A 25,392-nucleotide genomic window follows, 5' to 3' on the forward strand; every position below is an offset into this window, starting at 1 on the left:
GGGCCTGGTCGGTTTCAGGCCCAAACCGAAGTCGAACCGATCCAATCAGAAATACCATTTTTGACACCGAACACCATATTGTTGCTAGCTGGGCCGAAAATTCGGTTGGGCTGAATTTTGGAATCGGGGCGGGTCGGTTTCGGTTTTATTATGGGCCCAAATTTTCATTTTCAAGCCCAATGTGAAATATTATTTCTAGGCATATTATAGTCAATTTTCAGCCCATAATGACTTTTTCAGTCTATTTTCACTTTCAGTCTTTCACAAACGTGAAAAGAAGCATCACAAAATCCAAGCACTTGCAAAATCTAAGCATCACTAACATTACAAACATTATTCAAAATCCAAGCACTCAAACTTGCAAAATCTAAGCATGAATGGATGATAACCTAAAATTTCAACCATAACTCATAACATGATAACATCATAACTCAGCACATCTGCAAATGCATCAATCATCATATTATGTTATCAACATTTCAAACCTGCAAATGCATCACCATCACAGACAAACATGTAGCAAATGATAACCATTTCAAAATTCAAACCTGCAAAAGACTTAGACCCAAATCTAAGCAATTCAAACGAATCAAACCTGCAAATTATCAAACCTAAAATTTTAGACATCACTAAGCAGTTCAAGTGTCCAACATTAGTCTCTCAAGTAAGTTCAAAGCAATGAAGCTAAATAAGTTAAGTTATTACAAACCGAATAGCTAGCATTGTAGGGAAAAAAAAAAAAACATTGCTGCCATCAAAAACAGGCCTTCAGCAGCTCAACTCATCATGCCATCATCACAAGCAGTTCATTCCTCAGATGCCACCTGAGTAACCCCTGATTCTAGTTCAAGAAAAAGAAAACAGATAAAAGAACATGTATTAGACAAAAAAAAACTAAAAAATATATGCAAATAGTCAAATACATATAATGACTGAAATTAAACAAACTTTTACCTGATTCAAGCTTTTCCAGCTCACCATACATCTCCAACTCAGTTCTAGTAGGTTCTTGATATAATTGGGCCACACCATTAGCCCTTAACCAGTCACTGCAGCAAACCAAGCATTCAACCATCTTTGGTGTCAAGCTAGCCCTAAAAGGATTGATAACCCTGCAGCAAACCAATTAAGTTAAGGATATGGCAGCAGCACCTCATGTGCAAAAACTGACCATTTAAGACCAGCTCCTTCCAATTTCCTATCTTTTCCTTCATATAATCGAGGGCCACCTGATTAGGGCTAGCATTATCGACAACTATGGTAAAAACCTTTTCTATTCCCCATCCTATCAAGCATGACTCCACAAGCTTCCCAATAGTCTTACCCTTATGGTTAGGAATGACAATGAAATTCAAGATCCTCTTGTGTAAAACCTAATTTTCATCGATGAAGTGGGCTGTGAGAACCATATAATTGACATTTTGGATCGAAGTCCAAGTGTCAGTGGTGAGGGAGACTCTCTGAGAGTAGGTGGCTAAAATGTTTTTAATCCTAGTCTTCTCACCTTGGTAGAGATCCCAGATATCTCTAACTACTTGCCTACGGGAAGGTGGTTTAAATAAAGGCTGAGTTACCTTCACAAAATCAATAAAACCTGGTGCCTTGACAAAACTAAAGGGTAACTCATCCCTAATGATCATTTTAGCACAAAACATTCTAGACCTGCTTTCTTCATACCCAAGTGCAGTAATATTACCTCCATTATCAGCATAATCAAATACCAGATGCTTATGTTTCTTCGACGGTATGTATAAGGGACACTTCCGGCAGGCATACAACATGTGGTTCCTCATACTTGAAGTCCCATTTGACTTGGAGTGCACATAATATGTTTGCGGGCAGTAGTTGCATTTTGCTCGAGGCTTATCCATCTTCGAACCATCAGGATTGGTGAGCTTAGTGAAGTGATCCCAAGCTATGCTCTTGTTCTTCCTTTTAGGCGCAGAGTCAGCTGCAGGTTGCTCAGATGCTGCAGTATCAGTAGTAGTTGCAGTAGTAGAAGCAGGCTGGGCTAATGGAACAACTCCCATAGCTGCTGCAGGATCCAGCTGGGATTGAGTGGTGCCTATGCTTGATCCAGTTGGAGTTCCTTGAGTTCCTGGAGTTCCTTCCATCATCTGCAAAAAATATCGAACACAATTTTAGCCTCAAATGTTCTAAAAAGGCTGAAGAAACAATTTCTTTAACTATATGCAGTAAGCCATAAAGCCAATAACAAATGAAACAAATCAGAACAATATCCCAACAAAAACAAATCAAGTCAGAAACAAATCATAAATCAAGTTCATAATCTGAGCAAACAACAATAAAAAACAAATCAAGTTCGTGACCTTAATTTCATAATCTGAGCCCACAAGGCCACAAGAATAAAAAAAAAAAAAAAACCACAAACACCAACAATCAACAATCGGTTGCAAAGTAGAAACCAAAGTTGTAAAACCCACAAACAATATCAAAAATCAAAGCAGAAAACTAGAAAACCCTAAATCTAAATTCCCAATTAGACAAACATGCATCACATACCGGAGCCCGGAGAAGATAGAGACGTCGGAGAAGAGGGAGACGTCGGAGATGGCTGAGAGAGACGCCGGAGATGGAGATCCGTGGTGTTCGTTAGTAGAGACTGAGATCGCCTGTGTTGAGAGATAGAAACCAAAGTTGTAAAACCCACAAACAATATCAGAAATCAAAGCAGAAAACTAGAAAACCCTAAATCTAAATTCCCAATATCACTAATTTCATCACATACCGGAGCCCGGAGAAGAGAGAGACGTCGGAGAAGAGGGAGACGTCGGAGATGGCTGAGAGAGGCGCCGGAGATAGAGATCCGTGGTGTTCGTTCGTAGAGACTGAGATCGGCAGATCGCCTGTGTTGAGAGAAAGCGACTCGAGAGAAAGTGAGATCTGAGATGAGTGAGATCGGTATTAGGTTTTCTTTTAGATGAATAGATTCAGTGAGGTAAGGTGTACTGAAAGAAAAAATAAAACCAATCAAATATTGACACATAATATAAATTATATATTTTTAATATATATTAGGAAATTCGGTCGGGTCGGTTTTCAACCGGTCGGAAACAAGTTCAACACCGATTCCGACCCGCATACAGTCGGTTTCGGTTCGGAAAATATGGGTTTTTTCCCTTCTTAATTCGGTTCGGAAACCGAACCATAGTTTTCGGTTCGAAACGGTCGGAAAACCGTATGTGATTCAGTTATGCCCAGGCCTAAATTTTCCTATCCAAGCTCTTTATCCGTTGAAACAAACGCAGCCATGGGGTGAGGATAGGAAAAGAAATAATACATTTAAAAAAAGTAAAAAAAAAAACAAATAAATACAAGGTCACATTTCTAATTCAATATTTTTCCCCAACACAATATTTGAAATTTTAATATTTATGAAAAAACTACGCATCTTTAAGTTTTATTATTTACTAAATGCCACCGCATTTGAACAATTATTGTCACTTCAGAAAGCTACTGTTATCGACGAAAAAAAGCTACTGCTACTCTTCAGAAAAAGTTATTGCCATATTTAAAAAACCTATTGTCCCAAACTGAAAAGTTTTTATCATTCACCAGAAAAACTATTGTCATTCACAATAAATGATGTTGTCATCTTTTGAAAAACTATTGACATCTTCCAAAAAGTTGTTGTCCAAATCAAAAAGCTATTGTTGATGAACCAAAAAGCTACTACTAAAAACAGAAAATCTACTTCTCTAACCTAAAAGCTATTAACTTATTTTCAGGCAAAACTTGACCCGGCCAAATTTTCGACGGCAGACCGATGCTGATATGTTCTTCTCACCTGCGCAAATTTATCCATTCCCAGGTATCATCTATCGAATCAGTGCTGACAACAGATTGAGCCTATAAAACTCATGGTTCTCTAACAGTTTTTCGTTGTTTTTTGATAACTCTAGCCATCTCTAAAACCAATCCAAACATGAGAATTGATCCTTCATCACGATATATATATAGTCCGACTACGGTATATATATATAGTCCGGCTACGGTGCGGACGTCCGTACCGTCCGCACGGTACGGATTTCCCGTTTTCCCCCATTTTTCGATCACATTTTCACATCTTAACTGTTCAGTTTTTAGGTCCTAATGTATAGATCACCTCTACAAAATTTCAGACAATTTGGTGATCGTTAAGGCATCCAAAACTGCAAATTACAACAATGTACACGAACGGTTCCAGTTCGACAGATTCGGTTCGTTCGTGTAAATTGCAGTTTTAGATGCCTTAACAATCACCAAATTGGCTGAAATTTTGCAGAGATGATCTATACATTAGGACCTAAAAACTGAACGGTTAAGATCAAAATATGTGAACGGAAAGTGGGTGAAAACCGGAAATCCGTATCGAAATTTCGGTACGGACGTCCGCACCTGAGAAAAATCCTATATATATATATATTTCTTTTTATCGTTCTCTACATCTGTTAGTTTTTTTTTTTTTCAAAAGGATTTGGAACCCAGTCTAGGTAGGAGGTTCTGCCCACACTCGATTCCATTTATTATATTACTAGTAAAATTTTGCATCGCGGCTCTGGAGGGGGGGGAGGGGGGACATAAAACCTGAAACTAAAGCTACATTAGAAGTATGTATGACAATAATTCTCATAGAGTACATCTTGAATAATAGCAGAAGTCTCATCTAACCAAACATTATTAATGGAAAACAAACTAGCATGGTGAGCAAGCCTATCTGTAACACAATTTGCTTTCCAGTGAATATGTTGAACTCTAACTGATTGAAAAACAATCATATAACTTTACAATCATCTCGAACTTGACTTACCTCCAAGAAATTCTTCTCCTCACAATTGAGTGCAGCAATCAAAAGAGAGAGTTGCTCTCAATATCTATTTCCGGCCAACCCTAGTGAACAGAAGGAACGGTTAGACATCATAAACAATCAATAGCCCCTCACCCGGACACCTCCCCAGCTCAAACCTCTCATATATCGGGAGCCTACACAGGCGATAGAACCCCCTTGTCCCTCTGGGAAACGCGCCCAACACCCTTGCCACACGCTTTTGCTCTAGCGTGGTCAGGACAGCCTCCTGCCTCACTATGATATAAAGACACGCAGTTAGCACACACCAATGACAAAATCCACCAAAAATGCAATCACGATACTCACAGATAGGCTGGAAACGAGTTGGAGCCCGGTGCACCATGTCTGGATTCTGCCAGCGGCCCCCAACCAGGCAAGGCCTGCCCCGCCAGCGAGCATAAATATTTGACTGAAGGTCCTCAATAATCGCGCGACCACGCGCCCTAAATTTAACGCACCTGCTATGGCCAGCCTTCGTCGAGTATTGCATCTTGAACAAGGAGTTAAACTCGCCAATGCGGGGACATAGCAGTCTGCTGAGCTTCCACAACAGCAATACCCCCATCAGTTGCGTCAACGCGTTTGGCGATAACTGCCCCAACGATATATTTATGCACGACAGCAAATACTGTAGCTCCTCCGGTATCGGGAACGTTAGCCCACACTTGAGCTGATACTCGTAAAAGCATGCCCACCCCACCTCGGGGTGGCTAAATCGCTCACCATCTCTCAGTGGGTGTAACAATACGTTGCCCGGATTGCCCCAGGTCGTCCTCATTTCGGCGATCTGCTCCTCCGTCATACTCGTACCTAGCTGATCAATGGGCATATCGCCAAGGAGTAACCGCCCACGTGGCGAGTGGGGAATCTCTAAAACCTCGATGTTCTCATCCTCGAGAGCCTCAAGGCCCGCGACATGTTCAACCCTACTCGGGACCCCACGAGACGAACCCTCGCCACCTCCTAGGGAAGTACACACGGCACCCCCGCGAGGACCACCCTCGCCACGACCGCGAGAAACACCCTCGCCACGCCTGCGAGCAATACCCTCGCCACGGCCACGAGGAGCACCTCCACCACCCCCACGAGCAGCGCTAACACCACCACGAGAAACTCCTTCACCTCTACGAGAGGAACCCTCTCGCCTACTGCGACCGTGATGCTCCCGTACCATACTGCACGCAATACCCACAATTAGTTAATCGCCTCCTATCTATCGCCTTCCCCGACCCGCCCCACAAAATTTCAAAATCTAATAACCTAGCCCGGAGTCGCAACAGCAAGCCCACTTCAACCCACAATTCACCTTCTCCAAAGCTTAACCGGACCCAAAGCGACCCAGAGCCCACCGGCAAACGACCCCCTTAACAAAACCCACACACACGAATGCTCTTAGACAAACCTAGAAAAGTCAAGAGACAACGTACATGCTCACTCTTCCAACTGGGAAACAGAGAAAACGACGCAAACAACCCGGAATTCCGGCCATCGATCGCAAGATTCAAGCTTTCTGCACGCTAAAGGCTCTCACTTTAATCAGTTCTTATCCCAATCTCCAACAAGAACAGAGGAATAGTAACCACCTCCATCTCCCTCCTCTGTCCTTATATAGGGACCTCGAGAATACAGGGACCGTTGGACGTGCAAGGACGACGACACCAGATCTCACCACGTGTCCGACATCTCTGAGCGTTACAAAGAAAATGCGCCATCGCCTCGACTCCTTACCACTACGCCATTATTACATGTTACGGACTCCAGTACACCGGACTTCCCGCACACGGAAAACTAATGACAACAGCACACGTGTCACCAGGGCATAGCATATGCGCCAAAGACGCATGGAACCCTAACACATATTAGCGATAGCGACACATCACCAGTCGCGAGTACGAACTTCTCACCCCAACCAAGACTCCTCTTAGGTGGGAACTTGGGGTAATGGTGGTACGGAAGCCACGTGGCATAAACTCGCCTTGCACTTCCGATACTTCTACCAAAGACAAACTCCCCACCCAAGAGAACTCTTGACCGGGGACTTGGGGGACTTGTTGGTATACATATACCTCCTAGGCACAAGTATCGGAAGCACAAGACTCATATCGGGAACCCAGCCGAGGGTCCCGATACCCCTCTGGGCGATATCGGGAACCCCGGTCATCCCACACCGAAAGAAACGGAACCAAGCTCCCACAAATCTGCTACATTAAGGTCATCTCCAGCAACCCAAAGAGGTAACTGTTTACTATCGCTTTCTATTATCATTATCTCATAACGATACTGACTTAGGCATCGAAGGTTTGAAGGCCGGCACACCCGATCTACCCTCTGACCTTTGTTTGTTTTACAGATAAGCGAGACCGAGAGCGATAGTAGCAGACCAGACCAATCCGTGATTTAGCTGGATCTAACCCTTTCGAGACAGCTGAAACAGAGATCTATTGGTTCTTCTCTGGCATATCTCCAGCTAAAGGTTCGAAACCTTAAACCGAGTAACAAAGTAGTTGTATATAACAGACTGTGTAATTACCTATATACAGCAATAAGAGCTTTCCACCCAATCAATTGCCGTTGTGGAAGATGGCTTCTCCATCAATTGTAGATTGGTTTTGGTTGAGTACATGTTTTATTTCCTAGATTAGGCTAACTTTGTACCAATTGTTGGAAATTTTATGCTACATTTTGATTGGTTGCAGGGACCTCCCTGGCAGAAGATCCTGAAGATATACAAAAAGAAGTACTTGAGAATTATGCCAAGGACCTCCCACCTATATACTTAGATGTTGTGCAGCACGCAGATCTTTCGACATTAATATGGGCTCCGTTGATGTTTAGGTACCCCTGGAACGTAGTATTTGGAAAATTAAGCAAGCAAAACATCACGGTAGCTGGCGATGCCATGCACCCCATGACCCCTGATCTAGCACAGGGGGGTTGCTCAGCATTAGAAGATGCAGTGATCTTAGGCAGGCATATCAGGACATCCTTTGTACAGAATGGACAAGTACTTGTGTTGAAAAACTTGAGTGAAGTACTGGGCAAATACGTAGAAGAAAAAAGGTGGCACGTCACTTTGTTGATCATGTGGTCCTATATATCTGGATGGGTGCAACAGGGAGGATCTGGACGGGGTATGAAATTCTTAAGAGACGCCATATTTTACAAGTTCCTTTTCCTTAAGATGGTAAAATACGTAAACTATGATTGTGGAAAACTCGACTTCTAGCATGCATTTCAATTCATTGCGGAGAAATTGACCTCCTCCCAAGCACCTAAAAAAGGTTGATGATTCTTCTACAGAATGCGGCTAAAGAATAAAGTTGTACGTATCGAGTATCAATGTAGTAATGTATCATTACTGTCCTGCTCTGGTGGTTAGTTGATTATGTACTCGGTCGTACTCAATTGCCGTTGATTTACATTCATGAGTAAAAATTAATAAGACAGTTGATTTACATTCCCTTTCCCTCACATGTAATTTTTAAGGTCTAGCTGGTTTAGTTTATAAAGTGAAATTCTTGGAAAGCCATTCCATACCTACTCTCCTGGAAAAGGAAATGAATAACTTGGAAGTTACGAGTTCGAATATCAAGAGCATTATTTTTTCGGCTTAATACCAAATTTGCTATCTTAAGTATTAATATAGTGCTAATTTGCTATCGTACGTTTTATTTCTACTAATTTGCTACCCTAGGTTTTTACAATTAGCTAAGCATTATTTGTGCCAATCTGCTACCATATGTTCTCAAAATTAGCCAATTTACTACCCTTTTATCATATTAATTTGTTCATTACTCCATCTAAACATTGATTAGTTTTGAAATATAGAGTAGCAAATGACTAATTTTGAAAATTTAAGGATGTTGATTTGATTGACTTGCATGCCCTCATTTGTGAGCTTTTGTGCCTATATCTATAGTGTATGCATCGTTCATTCACTTATTCTTTCATGTGTGTACAATTTCATGACATTGCGTATCTAGAACTTGCTTGAGACTTCTCGAGGCTACTTTTAGCTTACGACGGGATAGAAAGGATTGAGGCAATTAGGCTTAATACCACCACGGCCAAAGAAGCATGTGCCAAAGATATTTACCACTAGATTGCCACTTTGAGCCTATTTATATAGTTAGCCTTTTTGTTCATTCGCACCACAAATTCCTACCTAGCCTATACACTTTTATCCTACCCTTCCATGGTAGTTGGTGAAGCGATTCGAGAGAATGACTTTATGTTTGAGTGCTTCAAAAGAAAAGAAAAGAAAAGCCAAAAGTGTGAGGTTACAAGAAGAAGTTAAAAAAAAAAAAAAAAAAAAAGAGAGAAAGAAAGAGAAAAGAAAAGAAAAGGTGTTGAAAAAAGAAAGAAAGTATTACATAGTATAGTATAGTGTGGGTTGTACATTGGGATTAGAGTGAGTGAGTTAGCATTTGAAAGCAAAAGTCATATATCTCTACAAGAGAGAGTTGCTTCACCGATTTCCTTGGACTTCGTCTTTCCATATCCTTCATTTCTATTAGCCACTCGCCCTTAGCCCCATTACAACAAAATAAAAGACCTCTTGATCTTGAATGTTGTGAGCTACCTAGCGGAGATGAGATCGAAGAGCAAGCATATGGCGACGCGTGTTTTGAAATTGCTTTTGAGTGAAACACATATAGCCTCTAAACACTTGAGCGGTAATATTTAGTGAACCTACGTGAGTTTGGTAGGTTATGTTGGGTCTTCTATATGTCTATTTGATTATGATGAACCAACCTAACCATAGGCTATGTGCACACATATAGTCAAGCATAGATCACATATACGCTCAATTACAAAACAAATTCAAAGTCCTAGATCATGATTAATCTATTCACAATCACAACAAGCTAAGTCCATGTCTCGACATTGGGGTTGGAAAAAGGCATTAACCACTAAAATATAATTACATAAAGCTAATTTTTTTTTTTTAGTGAAGAAAATAGGGCACCCGAGGGTCGACAAAGGGGGTTTAGGGTCTTCGGATCTTAATCCCTTGGTAATTGGAATTTAGGGTCACTTTTAGCATACTTTTATTTTTATTTTTATTTTTATTTCTTGTTTCTTTGTTTAGTTGTTTAATTTCTAATTTTATTTTTTCACTACTTGTCAAGTCTCCTTCTTTTCTCACCCTCTAATTAATTATCAAATTTTGTGATTGGTAAGCTTGTTGAATATCTTGTGTTTATTTGGTTATTGAGGTGCTTAATGTTCTAGTGTTTTTTTGATAGGTGCATGAGCAATACTTTACTACCTATCAATTTGAGGAGTGGTCGCACTTTGCAAAGACTTCCTAGACAAAATCCAAGGAATCGTTCACGAACACCTCCAAGGCCAAGAGTACCTCCAAGAGATCCCTCATCGAGTCCGATTAGATCACCGGTTAGAGAGATGGCGGAGAGACCTATTCGGGAGTTCTCTAGACCTTCCATGACCAATACGGCATCATGCTTAGTACTTCTGGATAGATATGTGGACTTTGAGATCAAGCCACAACAATTGAGCATCTTACCTATTTTCCGTGGGATGCCATCTGAGAAGGCCATCAACCACATGCAAGACTTTGAGGCGATTGTGAGCACCATGTCAAAGGGTGGACTTCCGGAGGGTGAGTTCAAGATGCGGTCGTTTCCTTTCTCACTTAGAGATGACGCAAAGGGATGGTTTTTGAAGCTACAACCAAGGAGTATACGATCATGGGATGAGTTGACGGACACTTTCTTGGATGCTTACTACCAACCACACAAGACTACTAGCATGAGACATGAGCTCTTACTCTTCACCTAATGAGATCATGAGACATTTTGGGAGGCATGGGATAGGTACAAGGATATTTGCAATGCATGTCCCCATCATGGTTTGACTAAGTCGATGATGATTGACAGTTTCTATGGTGGTTTGTTACCACACGAGAGGAGAAGGGTTGATGTTGCCGCACAAGGTTCACTTCATAGCCATGGTCAAACCGAGGCATGGGATATACTTGAGCACTTGGGTCGACAATCGAGGCAATGGGATGATCATGACTCTAGGAGGGAAAGATTGAGGAAAGATCCATATTATGACACCAAGAGCACTCATGAGACACGGGTTACCCAAGAGATCTCTAGTGCGGATTATAGAAAGCTTGAGAGGAAGCTTGATCTACTTCTTCATGCTCAAGAGCATGGTGCATCTACACATCACGTAAAGGCCGCCTCTATGCCTTCATCTTTATGTCTATTTTGTGAGTCGCCTACACATGCTACTAGTGAGTGTCATTTTGCCTCTAGCTATCCGGATTTTGTTGATGAGCATGCTAAACCGGTTGGTAGTTTTCCAAAACGACCAAGGAATGATCCCTATTCAAGTACTTATAATCCGGGGTGGAGAAATCACCCAAACTTCTCATGGAGAGATAGTGGAGGATCTTCTAGTACACAACAAGGTGGCGTTTATTCTTATGGAGGGCAACAAGGCCCAAATTCTTCATTTCGTGGTTCTCATGGCCAAGGGTCTTCATTTGGTACTTCTCACGGAGGTTCTTATAGTTCTCATGCTCAAAATGCACCTCCCGGATTCCAAACTAGGCAAGTTCTTCAAGGGGTGCCTAATACTACTCAAGAGCCAACAAAGAACCATATGGAAGAGTTACTAACTGCATTGACCCAATCTCAAGTGAAGACGGAGCAAAATATTTCTATTCTTACACAAAGTCAAAGTTCTCTTGCTCAAAGTGTGGGAAAGTTAGAAGTTCAAATGGGTCAATTAGCTAGAGAGCTTGGAGCACGCCCACAAGGTGCATTACCTACACAACCGGATCCAAATCCGAGACATGAGCAAGCTAAGGCTATTACTACACTTCAAAGCGGGAGGATTTATGGCAATAAGGTACGCATGCCTACACTTTCCAACTCCCATTTTAATGTGTATGATGATATGTATGCTCCCACTTCTCCCATATCACATTCTTATGATACATATGTTCCCACTCCTATACATGATCCCCACTCTTCACTTTCATATTCTAATGATGATGATCATGTATTAGTAGAGGATTGCATTGATAGTGATAATGATAATGTGTTGCATTCATATGGGGCCAAGGGGGAAGAAAATGTACCTCTTGGTCATGTTGCTAATACAAAAGGAAGAAATAAGGGGGTGGATAAGGAATTCTAAAAAAAAAAAGAAAAAAAAAAAAGGGGTGGATAAGGAAGCCGGGGAGGAAGAAAATGTACTTCCCAGAGGTGCACAAGGAAGGAAGACCTCTTTATCTTATTCTATATCTTCAAAGTCTCAAGCATCTAATTCTTCATCGGCACCGCCTAAGCATATGCATTTTGGCCCCACTACTCTTTTATCATCATCTAGGGGGGAGGAATAAGGCGGAAGCTACTTCATCTACTTCTATTGATACACATGGTTCGTCTTCAAGATTGAGTTCTAGGGATGAGGGAGGTTTCGGCCCTACTAAGCAAGGTGAGGCCATGAAGGCTACGGATCCTAGTTTGGCCGAAAACACCTCTAGGGATCACTCTACTAGTCGGACTACATTTTCGGATTTGAGTTCTAATGGTTCACCGCCTATTTCGTCCTCTAGTGAGCATCGGGATCTACAACAAAGGGGAAGTAATAAGGAAGAAGACTATTCTCATTCATCTTTGGATTCTAGGGATAGTTGTGGACCGATCCATTCTACACTACGCGAGGCCTTAAGGGCCAAGAACCCTAGTGGGACGGATACCACCCTTAGGGGTTCGAGGGGGAGTCTCACTTTTCTCCACCTCTTGATTTGACTCCATCGGAGCCTAGACTTTCGTATCCTCAAGTTAAGAGGGCTCAAGATCAAAAGAAGTGGCAAGAGATACAAAAGCAAGAGTTCATTGAGCTATTCAAGTCCGTTAACATCAATATCCCATTACTTGATGCCATTAAGCAAGTTCCGGCCTATGCAAAGTGCTTGAACGACATGTGCACTAATAAGAGGAAGTTTGTGGAGAATGAGGATGTGTACTTGAGTGAGCATGTGTCAGCCGTACTTCAAAGGAGGTTGCCTCCAAAGCTTAGTGACCCCGGATCTTTTACTATTCCTTGTACCATTGGGTCCCGAAGCTTTGATCGAGCATTATTAGATTTGGGGGCTAGCATTAACCTTATGCCCTATGATGTGTACAAGACTTTATCATTGGAGTCAATCAAGCCTCTAAAGATCAAGCTTAAGATGGCGGATAGGAGTATCAAGTACCCTCATGGAGTGGTGGAGGATGTTCTTGTCAAGGTAGATGAGCTCTATGTGCCGACTGATTTTGTTGTACTTGACATGGACCCTCCTTATGAGGATGATGATGATGATGAGTTACCTATCATTTTTGGTAGAGCTTTTATGGCGACTGCCGAGGTTAAGAAGGGTTTACTCACCATGACAGTATTTGACACTACTATTGGGTTTCGGATTTTTGATGCTATGAGGAGTCCATTATATCATTTTGATGAGTGCTTCCGGATTGATGTTATGGATGATATTGTTGGGCAGAACTTTATTGAGCATTCATCGAAGGATTACATGGAGACTTGCATTGCTCAAGGTGGAACCGAATTTGAGAGTGAGGAGCATGTTGAGGCTATTGCACACTTAGAGGTATTGACACCATATTTGCCTAGACGTGTTCCACCAGTTTTACCTTTGCCACTTTCTACTACACCACCTATTCCTTCATATGAGACCCCACCAGATTTGGAGCTAAAGACTTTACCTTTAACTTTGAGATATGCATTTCTAGGGGAGGAGAGCACATTACCGATTATTATCTCGTCAAAGTTGAGTAAAGTTGAGGAAGATAAGCTTCTGAGGGCGTTACGTGAGCATAAGAGAGCTATTGGTTGGACCATTGCCCATATCAAAGCCATTAGTCCATCCAAGTGTCAGCATCACATTTACTTGGAGGAGGGGTGTAAGCCCACACGAGAGGCTCAGAGGAGGTTAAATCCTCCTATGATGGAGGTAGTGAAGAAGGAGATTATTAAACTTCTAGATGTTGGAGTTCTTTTTCCGATTTCTGATTCGCCATGGGTTTCACCAATTCAGGTTGTCCCCAAAAAGGGAGGAATTACAGTAGTGCAGAATGAGAAGGGTGAAAATGTGCCACAGCGAGTTCAGAATGGATGGAGAGTTTGTATTGATTATAGAAAGCTTAATGGAGCGACAAGGAAGGATCATTTTCCACTACCTTTCATTGATCACATGTTGGAGAGACTAGCAGGTCATAGCCACTATTGTTTCCTAGATGGATATTCGGGGTATAATCAGATTACTATTGCTAAGGAAGATCAGGAGAAGACTACTTTCACATGCCCGTTTGGTACTTTTGCGTATAGGAGGATGCCTTTTGGACTTTGCAATGCACCTGCTACTTTTCAAAGTTGTATGATGGCATTGTTCTATGACATGACTGAGCGCTTTATGGAGATCTTTATGGATGATTTCTCGATTCATGGAGATACTTTTGATGATTGTCTCCGACACTTGACCCTTGTTCTAAAACGGTGTGAGGAGACCAATTTGGTCCTCAATTGGGAGAAGTGCCACTTTATGGTGGATGAGGGTATTGTGTTAGGGCATGTGTTAACGTTAGTGATCCGTGAGATCTCTAGTTAGCTTTAGAGAGAGAGAGAGAGAGTGACACGAGATGTATAGTGGTTCGTTACGTCCACTTGAATGTTACACTAGTGTGTTGAGCCTTGCGGCCCAAGGGGATTACAAAAGATGTAATGGGATGGTGTTTAAGTGGGAGGAGGCATTCATTTTATAAGTGAAGGAAGCCATCTCCTTTACATGGTTTTCGATGTGGGACAAGCAAAGATAACTATTCTAGTGTAGAAAGCCTAGTTGTGAGGGCATGTTGGCAAGGCCGGGAAGGTGGCTTCCCGGCGACGGATTTGCCACTTCCGGATACCGTAGCGTAGCTTGAACATAGGGCTACAAGATGCAAGTAGTGGTTGGGCCTCATCATGGCTTGTTGGTGTCCCAAAGAGGGTGTTAATTATGCTTGGTGAGATAGCAAACTAGCCTTGCTAGTAGAGGTATCTACAAGTCCCCGAAGTCCCCAAGTAAGAGGAGCTTCTTGGTTGGGGAGTTATACACATGATGTCACCAAGCATAAGTAACCGGGCGGTACAGAGACCCTACAAGTCCCCGAACTCCGTAAGCAAGAAGGGACTCGTTAACCTGCACAACAAAGACAAAAAAAACAGGTATATGTAGAATGCTCGTTGCATTGGGCAACAAATGTGAGTTTAATTGATATGCGTTGGCATATACGAGTGTATGAGGTGCGTGATACATGGTCGTATGAGCATATGGATTGCATATGATAAATGTGTGACGCGCGCAAGGAGACGAACGAGGTCGAGTTTGACGGGGTTACGCTCGTGAGATGTAAGTTGCATGAGCGCTGCGAAGGTAAGCGTTTGTAATTCTTGAATGATGAATAATTGAACGCTTGTGTTTGCTTGGTTGTCGCTCGTATTAATGGAACGCGAAAAGAATTCAATTTGTCGCAAGTGACAAATGGTAGAAGAATTCAATGTTCCATTAACGTGTGGTGTGTCGAGTAGACATGAGTGTAAGGCTCGAGGACTGCCGGGAAGGCATGAGCGGAAAGCTTGTGAGCGGGAAACTCGGGGTTGCCGGGAAGGCATGAGCGGGAAGCTCGTGGGTTGTCGGCAAGGCCTGAGCGGAAGCTCGTGGGTTGCCGGGAAGGCATGAGCGGGAAGCTCAAGTTTTGCCGGGAAGGCATGAGCGGAAGCTCGTGGGTTGCCGGGAAGGCATGAGCGGGAAGCTCAATGGTTGCCGGGAAGGCATGAGCGGGAAGCTCAATGGTTGCCGGGAAGGCATGAGCGGAAGCTCGTGGGTTGCCGGGAAGGCCTGAGCGGGAAGCTCAAGGGTTGCCGGGAAGGCATGAGCGGAAGCTCGTGGGTTGCCGGGAAGGCGTGAGCGGAAGCTCAAGGGTTGCCGGGAAGGCATGAGCGGAAGCTCGTGGGTTGCCGGGAAGGCGTGAGCGGTAAGCTCTTAAGCGGAAGCTCAAGGGTTGCCGGGAAGGCATGAGCGGAAGCTCGTGGGTTGCCGGGAAGGCGTGAGCGGTAAGCTCGTGAGCGGAAGCTCGGGGTGCCGCGAAGGCGTGAGCGGTAAGCTCGTGAGCCGAAGCTCGAGGTGCCGCGAAGGCGTGAGAGGTAAGCTCGTGAGCGGAAGGCTCAAGGGTTGCCGCTGAGGCACGAGCGTAAAAGCCTGGCGGTGCTGCTGAGGCACGAGCGCGAAAGCGTGGCGGTGCCGCTGAGGCACGAGCGCGAAAGCGTGGCGGTGCCGCTGAGGCACCAACGCGAAAGCGTGGCGGTGCCGCTGAGGCACGAGCGCGAAAGCCTGGCGGTGCCGCAGAAGCACGAGCGCGAAAGCCTGGCGGTGCCGCAGAGGCACGAGCTCGAAAGCCTGGCGGTGCCGCAGAGGCACGTGCGCGAAAGCCTAGCGGTGCCGCAGAGGCACGTGCGCGAAAGCCTGGCGGTGCCGCAGAGGCACGCTAGCGAAAGCTCGGCGTTGCCATGAGGCATTAACGGGTAGCTCGAAGGTGATGCCCTGAGGCATGAGCGTGACTGTTGCTAATTATGCTGGGCCGTATGTACAAGTCCCCGAAGTCCCTAGTCAAGGAGGGTGTTCTTGCGGGTTGATACCAAAGCGTAGCTTTGTGCCGTATATCAAGCATAATTAGTGCGAGTGCGTCGTCCATCTAGAATTGGTTGGAGCGAACGCTTTTGCCCTTTCGGGTGGGCCCCTGCTAGCCCTGCGAGGAGTCCCCCACTCCTGGCTATAGACCTCCGGATGGTCGGAAAATTGTTTGATGAGGGGAGCCTGCGCGGAGCAGAGGGTGTTGGGTAGCGAGCCCAATCTTAGATACCCAAGCTTCGGGGTTAACTGCCGGATCAATGGCTGCCGTGGGCTGTGTTAACTAGTCCCTTGCTGTTTTCTCGAAGGAGAAAAGCTTGACTGCAATGCGCGTAGCGGTCATTGTCATTATGAGGTGTTGCCTTACCGCTTGGCGGTTGGTCTGAATGAAAAATGATAAACACATAGGGCAAGTAATAATATTTTGTTCGAGTGTCCCATGTTTTATTTAATTGAGTTGCAATTAAAATAGAAGCATGGCATATCTAGCATGGCATGTCACATATACCGCAAGGCAGCAACTTAAATGAACATATAGGCATGTATACTAGTATGGTAGCTGACATGTGCATGTGTACTAGTAATTAAGCTATACAATCAAGTTGGTTTCCAAAAGAAGACGAAGCATTGGTGCTTTGTGTCTGGCGGTATGGGACATGCTGTAGTAATTAAGTACTATAATGAAAGCATGCAGTACATATGTGTTTATGTGTGTGTTTGCATGTGAATATAGCAATTCTGACACTTAGTACAGACATGGCATGTGTTGTGGTCAGATGGTAGCATCTAGCAATTTGAACAACTAATTAAAATATGGTCGCATGTGCTTAGATTCTCAAATGGTCAGTAGATAGCATGTGCTGCGTCTCCACTTCATATTCAAGTGGCCCTCATAATTTAATCAAGCCTTGGCTTGACAAACTTGCTGACTATGTGGTGCAAACCATGGCCACGTGATACTTGAATTAAATAAAGAGTAAGAAGTCAGACTTAGCTCGTGAATTCGCGTATTTGACCGCTGTAAGAGCTTGAAGCCATAGTTGAAGACCAATAATGGTGGTTGGATTTGGATCAGCGTCTCAACACCCAGAGGATTGAAGCGGTGGCCAGCGGTGGTTGCTAGCGGTTTGGCGGAGCTGCTTTTGGTCAGCGGAGCTTGTCCGTGAAGTTTTGGTCAGCGGTGCTTGATCAGATCAACAGTGCAGCGGTGCTCTGGCCAGTAGAGCTTTGGCAGAGATGGGTTTTGGCCGTTAACCCGTATTTCTGGGTGTGGAGAAGATCCAGCAGTGGTTGGCTATTTAGTGTGGCCAGCGGGGCGGAGCCTTGGCTGGCGGAGCTTTTGCCACTGACGGATATGGGCGGAAGAATGGAGATTGGCGAGGGTTTCGTCCGCCACAAAATTTCGAAGCCGGAAACCAAAATTAAGGTCTGGTGCTTGGTGGAGGTTTGCTAGCGGGGTTGGCTAGCGGAGGTTGGTGGAGCATGACCACAGGTGTGGTCAGCGGAGGTTACTGACGGAAGTGATGCTGAGTGGCTTGTCGCTGGGGAGGCCGCCTGGCGGAGCGGAGCCTTGGGCAAATCAGCGGAGGAGCAGAGCTTGACTAGCGGAGAGGCCTAGCGGAGGCAGCCCGGTGGTACAGTCCAGCGGTGAAGAGGCTTGTGCTGTGAACTTGCAGCAGTGCAGCTCGAAGGGGAAGTTCGGCGGTGCACTTCCAGCGGTGCAGCTCGGATGAGGTTGCCCAGCGGAGCGGTGGCTGGCGGAACTTTGTTTCAGCAGCGGAGCAGTGGTGATGCCCAGCGGAGGAACTCCGCCACTGTCCGGTCGGTGCAGCCCGGCGGAGGCTTCCTGGCGGTGAAGCTTGCTGGCGGTGCCAGTGAAGTTTTGGCGGTTCCTAGCGGAGCTTTGGTCGCTGAAGAAGTGTGGCGGAGAGGAGCTTCAAAAGAGGAGGGTCGCTAACGGAGTTTGGCGGGAGAATGTGCCGCCGACTGAAGCTCAGAAGCTTGCTTAGCGGAAGGGAGGTTCCGCTGATGGATACGAGCGGAGCCGCTGAGGCTAGCGGGGCTGGTTGCCGCTGGTAGTTCCTGTGATTGCTGCAGCTGGTGCTAGCGGTGGTGTTTGGCCAGCAGAGCTAGTGGTGGCGGAGCTCTTGGCGCTGTGTCAGGGAGATTTGGCGGACACTTGCCGCTTGTTAGCGGTGTACAGTGTGGCGGAAGATTTTCTGTCGCAGGTTGGCTAGCGATCCGTTTCCGGCGAAGGATGGCCTACTGGAGGTAGCAGTCGAGCTTGCTGGCGGTGAATCCTTGACTGGCGGAGCTCCTTTTGGCGAGTAGGAAGCTAGCGGATGTTGCTTCTGCTGGGAGTAGCTGGCGGGAAATGTACCGCTGATGCATGATTCGAAGAATGAACATGGGTGCCCAGAGAAGTTTTCTGGGTGTCCATAGCAAATTGGCAAATTTTTTTTTTTTTTTTTTTTTTTTTTTGTAGGCCAGCGTTGACCTTTGAGTTGGGCGTTGACTTGCCCAAAGTTGGCGTTGACCAGACTTGTTCGGCGTTGACTTGGCCGATGGCACAAGTTGCCGTGAAGGATACGTTAAGATGACTTAACTCAGTGATAAGTGACGAAGCCTTTGTGTTGGCTTCCCACAGACGGTGCCAATGTTAACGTTAGTGATCCGTGAGATCTCTAGTTAGCTTTAGAGAGAGAGAGAGAGAGAGTGACACGAGATGTATAGTGGTTCGTTTCCCGCCTTAGCGGGAAACTACGTCCACTTGAATGTTACACTAGTGTGTTGAGCCTTGCGGCCTAAGGGGATTACAAAAGATGTAATGGGATGGTGTTTAAGTGGGAGGAGGCATTCCTTTTATAGGTGAAGGAAGCCATCTCCTTTACATGGTTTTCGATGTGGGACAAGCAAAGATAACTATTCTAGTGTAGAAAGCCTAGTTGTGAGGGCATGTTGGCAAGGCCGGGAAGGTGGCTTCCCGGCGACGGATTTGCCACTTCCGGATATCGTAGCGTAGCTTGAACATAGGGCTACAAGATGCAAGTAGCGGTTGGGCCTCATCATGGCTTGTTGGTGTCCCAAAGAGGGTGTTAATTATGCTTGGTGAGATAGCAAACTAGCCTTGCTAGTAGAGGTATCTACAGCATGTAGTATCATCACGTGGCATTGAGGTGGATAAGGCGAAGATTGAGTTGATTTCCAATTGACCACCACCGAAGAATGTGAAAGGAGTTAGAAGTTTCCTTGGGCATGCTAGCTTTTATAGACGCTTTATTCCAGATTTCTCTAAGATCACCAAGCCATTCTATGACTTCCTAGGTAAGGATGTGCCATTTGAGTTCACTTCAGAGTGCTTGCAGGCTTTTGAGTTACTTAAGGAGAAGTTGACTCACGCACCTATCATGATTGCACTTGATTGGACTAGACCATTTGAGTTGATGTGTGATGCTTCAGATTTTGCTATGGGTGCTGTTTTGAGTCAGAGGATTGAGCGAGCACTCCATGTGATTTATTATGCTTCTCAGGCTTTGAATGATGCACAAGTCCATTACACTACTACAGAGAAGGAGCTGCTTGCTATTATCTTTGCATTGGAGAAGTTTAGGAGTTATCTTCTTGGGAGTAAGGTGATTGTTCACACGGATCATGCGGCATTGAGATATTTGTTGAGCAAGAAGGATGCCCAGCCTCGTTTGATTCGTTGGGTGCTATTGCTTTAGGAGTTTGATATAGAGATCAAGGATAAGCCGGGTAGAGAGAACCTTGTTGAAGATCATTTGTCTAGACTTGAGAAAGGCAGAGACTCTTCTGATATACCATTGATTGAGCATTTTCCCGATGAGTACTTATTCCGTGTTGACACTGAGATGCCTTGGTTTGCAGACTTTGTGAACTATTGGGCTAGCAATTGTACTTTCATTCCGGATAACTATGATGCACAGGCCAGAAAGAAGTTTCTTAGAGATGCTCGGTCATATATTTGGGATGACCCGTACTTGTGGAAGGTAGGTAAGGACCAGGTGATTAGACGATGTATTCCTCAATGGGAGGCCCCTGAGATTATTTCATTGTGTCACTCATCTTTGTGTGGAGGTCATTTTGGTGGGAGGAGGACAGCTTTCAAGATCCTTCAGTCTGGTTTCTTTTGGCCTACTTTGTTTCGAGATTGTCATTTTTTTGTGCTTTAATGTGATAGATGTCAAAGGACCGGAAATATTTCTTCCAAGGACCAAATGCCTTTCACTACATTATGGAGGTTGAGACTTTTGATTGTTGGGGGATAGACTTTATGAGACAATTTCCAAAATCTCATGGGAATGAGTATATCATAGTCGCGGTTGATTATGTTTCGAAGTGGGTTGAAGCCAAGGCTACAAGGAAGAATGATGCTAAGGTAGTCACCAAGTTCTTGAAAGAGCATATTTTCTCTCGATTCGAGACTCCTAGGATTATTATTAGTGATGGTGGTACACATTTTATCAACCGGACTTTTGGTGCTTTATTGAGGAAATATGGAGTCAAGCATAAGGTTGCCACACCTTACCATCCTCAAACCTCCGGTCAAGTGGAGGTGTCAAATAGGGAGATTAAGAGAATTTTGGAAAAGACAGTCAATTCTTCTATGAAGGATTGGGCCATTAAACTTGATGATGCTTTATGGGCCTATAGGACCGCATATAAGACTCCTATTGGCATGTCTCCTTTCCGCTTGTGCTATGGAAAGAATTGTCACCTTCCGGTCGAGCTTGAGCACAAAGCTATGTGGGCTATCAAATTTTTGAATTTTGACTTGGAAGCAAGTGGTGAGATGCGGAAGCTTGATCTTTGTGAGTTGGAGGAGATCCGAGAAGAAGTATATGAGAGTGCCAAATTGCTTAAGGAGAAGACCAAGGTGATACATGATCGAAAATTGGTGAAGAAGACATTTCTTCCCAAGCAAAAGGTTCTCCTATACAATTCTAGGCTCAAGTTATTTTCCGGGAAGTTGAGATCTAGGTGGAGCGGTCCTTTTTAGGTAGTTGAAGTTTTTCCTCATGGCACTATAACAATCAAGAATCTTCATGGTGGGGAACCCTTCAAGGTAAATGGGCATCGATTGAAACTCTACTTGGACACCACATTTGACACTCAAGAGGAGGAGATCACCCTCCAAGATGTCCCTTGACTCACCCTTGACATATGGACCGGCAATGAAGTCCTTAAACAAAGCGCTCGCTAGGGAGGCAACCCTAGCATTACTTGTGATGTTCTTTCTTGTTCATTTTGCATCAATAAGGCTATTTAGCGATCTTTTTGGAAGGTTGGGAGGTGCTTGGAGTGTGGAGAATAAGGAGATATTTTGAGCTACAATTCTTGTGTGGAGGTCATTGAGGATGATTTTGGGTTGTGAGTTGATGGGATTAAGACCACGAGCTTAATGAAGGACCCTTGTCCTTATTCCTTGATGGGCTATTTGTGATGCATTGCTCTTGGACACTACACATTTCTCAATGGAGTTGATCTTTTCATGAGCACCTAGAGCTATTATGGAGCATACGTAAAGGAAGTCAAGGCCATGTGTCTTGAGGTTGGTGTCTCATATTCGTCTTCTCCAAGGGTCGTGAGCAATTGAGGGTCGACAAAGGGGGTTTTCCGTAACTTTTCTCAGCATTTATATTTTTATTTTCATAGTTAAATTTTTGTGCTTTCGCCCAGACTTCACTCTCATGCCTAAATCCGACACGGATTTTAGCTTTCGAGCTCACTTTACAACATTGAGGACAATGTTGGTTTTAAGTGTGGGGGTGAGGGCTCGGGTGCCCTATTTTCTTCACTAAAAAAAAAAAAAAATTAGCTTTATGTAATTATATTTTAGTGGTTAATGCCTTTTTCCAACCCCAATGACGAGACATACATGGACTTAGCTTGTTGTGATTGTGAATAGATTAAGCATGATCTAGGACTTTGAATTTGTTTTGTAATTGAGCGTATATGTGATCTATGCTTGACTATATGTGTGCACATAGCCTATGGTTAGGTTGGTTCAGATGTAAATTGGTTAATTTTCAAAGCTTAAATTAAGAATTTTGACGGATAGGTAGCAAATTAGCTAAATTAAAATATAGTTAGCAAATTGGCTGAAATGAAACCTAGGATAGCAAATTGACAATTACGTATTCTTTTAATTATTCACTAGCATTATGAGTAAGGTGGGGTGGGGATGAAAAATATAATAATAAATTTGAAGGAAAAAAAAAATGGATATGAGGACACCGTTCTAAGTGAATATTTTTCTCCCCATAAGGTCACCAAAATATTAGAAATTTGTTCAAATAAATCCAGAATATGTGTCTGGCCCAAACTCGAAGTTACTTGCTCTATTTGAAATAGAGCTTTTATTAGAGATATTCTCGGAGAATCTTAGGAGATATCCAATCAATGTACGATTATGTTTCCATGTACAACTTTATCTCTATGCTTGTAATCCTCTATATAAAGAGGCCCCTAATATCAATGAAAGCACAACTCAATTCTCTCCCAATTTTGGTTTTCCTTAAACACATTATCAACACGAAGCCCTAACCCTGAAACCTTAAATCCGTAGCCTTCAAACCCTAGCAACCATCGCCTCATATATTGAAGCCCTCAAACCAAGGATTCCAAAACCGGCGGCGGAACCACCAGAACCGGCCGGAAAACCACCGAACCGACCATCAGAAGTATCGAACTAGCCCTCCAAGAAGAAAAGCAGGGATCCCTGCACTGGTTCACCACCTTCCGAACCTCCGATTGCTACCAAATTGTTCCACCACTATCATCTTGACCCCAGGTTTCTGGAACCGGAACCAGATCCTTCGGAACCGGCCAAAAATTGACCGGACCTGCCAGACCAGTAGATGAGTTCCGGGCAAGCGAAAAAAAAAAAAAAAAAAAAAGGAGAAACTGACGCAGCCCACCATCCACCGAGCCCAACGTCAGGAGCCCAGAAGAAGAAAGCTCTCGGCCCAGAGGCCCGCTAACCCAAGCCCAGAAGCCCGCTGATATCAGCCCAGCAGCACCTGACACGTCATCATCAACGTCAGCACGGCCACATCACCACAGGGACCCACTGCCACGTCAGCAACCCGACCACACAGCCACGTCAGCAAAGGACCACACTGCCACGTTAGCAGCGGATCCCAGCGCCACGTCAGCACCGGACCCCAGTGCCACGTCAGCACCGGTCAACGCCGGTTGACCGTTTCCGGTCAACTTTCCGGCGACATTTCAGGCAACTTTTCCCTGTCAAAATTTCCGGCGACCTATTTCGAGGTATTTTTAACTAAAAGTTCCGTTTTTTTAGTTTTTATTCAATTTCTTTTCTTGTTCTCGGGGACTTGCAAACTCCCTTCTTCTGCCCCCCTTTGTTCATCATAGGGGAGACCTAATTAAGCCGAACTGTGGGGGTTCGTGCTCATTCCAAGCTTGGAGCTTGTTGAGATCTCCAAACTTAGAGTTTGTAGAGAATTTATGATCGGCCACTTACGTCATTGTTTCGATCTAATCCAATACCTCTTGGAAGCAATTACGCTCAGAAATTCCTAATTTCTTGGAACCGATTATGCTCAGGAATTTTATATGTTTTCGTGGTAGCTTTTTCGCTCCGAAACTAACCCCTTTTCTTGTTCTCTTTCAGGATGAGTAACCTGAACAAATTGGACTTTGCTCCATTGGGAACGACTGGCTCTGGATATCACAAGTGGGTTCGTGATGTCCGCCAACATCTCAAGGCCGATGGAATCCTGGATACGATTCTCAAGCCTAGCCAGGACGTGCTAATTGTTGAGCAAGCTCAAGCTTTGGAAGCAAATAGAGCAGCCTTAGAGGTAAATAAGGCAAAAGCCATCATCCATATGACGAGCAAAGTCCGTATGAAGAAGACCCCAGAAGGCTGTGGGTCTCACTCGAAGAAAGATTTGGCAACGTCCGTGACTCCCTGCTTCCTGACCTAGAAGTGAGATGGCATAGCCTCCGCTTCTGTGATTTCAAGTCAGTTCTTGACTACAACTCGGAAGCACTTCGCATTGATCCTTAATGGAATTCTGTGGTAAAGAGATCACAGATGCGATGTTGATTGAGAAGACTTTCTCTACCTTCCCCGTCTCTGCATTAATGGTTGCTAAGAACTATCGAATCGATGTTACTGCAGGACGGATCACAAGGTTTCATGAGCTCATTGGAGCTATGAATGTCGCTGAAAAGCATGACAATATCCTTGTGAAGAACTATAATTCGAGATCCGTAGAAACAGAGCTTATTCTGGAATCCAATTATAGTCGTGCCCCTAAGAGAGGGCGCCAAGAGCGAAACTCTAATCTTAGGGATACTTTTGGACGTCCTAGTCCATATAATCGCTCTACTTGGGAAGGTAACCACCAAAATAGGCGAACACGGAACCGAAGAGGTCAACGTGGAAAGAGAGAGGGAGGCAACGCCTCTGGCCATGTTGGTAGCGCCACCAACACTAAGAGCCATCTAAATGACGCTTTCAAAGCACCTCAATCAATGGAGTCTGAGCAAAGAGATGAATGTTCTCGATGTGGAGTATCCGGTCATTCGGCACACATTTGTAGAGCTCGTGAAGAAATTGTCACAGCCTACAAAGCATATTGTGAAGCAAGAAAAGCTCACTATTGTGAAGCAAGAGATGTAATAGGCAATTGCCATATATTTTTGTAGTAGATGCCAATGGTTTAGTCTTTCTTCAAAGTAGGCTCACCCAAAGTAAGTGTGATGTGTAGGAAGGTTTTGAGATAAGTGGTACTTAAGCGAGCTTTGCTCCACCAACATCTCTCTATTCACCTGG

General features: G+C 44.3%; 1 protein-coding gene and 1 non-coding gene across 3 annotated transcripts; one reads left to right on the top strand and one right to left on the bottom strand.

Annotated features, from left to right (window-relative positions):
- Nucleotides 1-3,144: 3,144 nt before the first annotated feature.
- On the top strand, nt 3,145-8,420 carry LOC133730742 (monooxygenase 2-like). Of its 2 annotated transcripts, none has more exons than XM_062158280.1 (2): nt 3,145-3,832; nt 7,546-8,420. In XM_062158280.1, the coding sequence occupies exons 1-2, from the start codon at nt 3,796-3,798 to the stop codon at nt 8,073-8,075; spliced, it is 567 nt and encodes a 188-aa protein (XP_062014264.1). In that variant the 5' UTR covers nt 3,145-3,795; the 3' UTR covers nt 8,076-8,420. The 2 variants fall into 2 exon arrangements, 1 of the variants encoding a protein (XP_062014264.1); XR_009856664.1 differs by lacking the exon at nt 3,145-3,832 and adding an exon at nt 7,076-7,322.
- A 2,201-nt stretch (nt 8,421-10,621) lies between these two features.
- On the bottom strand, nt 10,622-10,728 carry LOC133727633 (small nucleolar RNA R71). Its single transcript, XR_009855310.1, has one exon. It is a non-coding gene; the product is annotated as a small nucleolar RNA R71 (small nucleolar RNA).
- Nucleotides 10,729-25,392: the final 14,664 nt, after the last annotated feature.

The sequence above is a fragment of the Rosa rugosa genome, chromosome 1 (assembly GCF_958449725.1).
Source record: "Rosa rugosa chromosome 1, drRosRugo1.1, whole genome shotgun sequence".
NCBI classification, from domain to species: Eukaryota; Viridiplantae; Streptophyta; class Magnoliopsida; order Rosales; family Rosaceae; genus Rosa; species Rosa rugosa.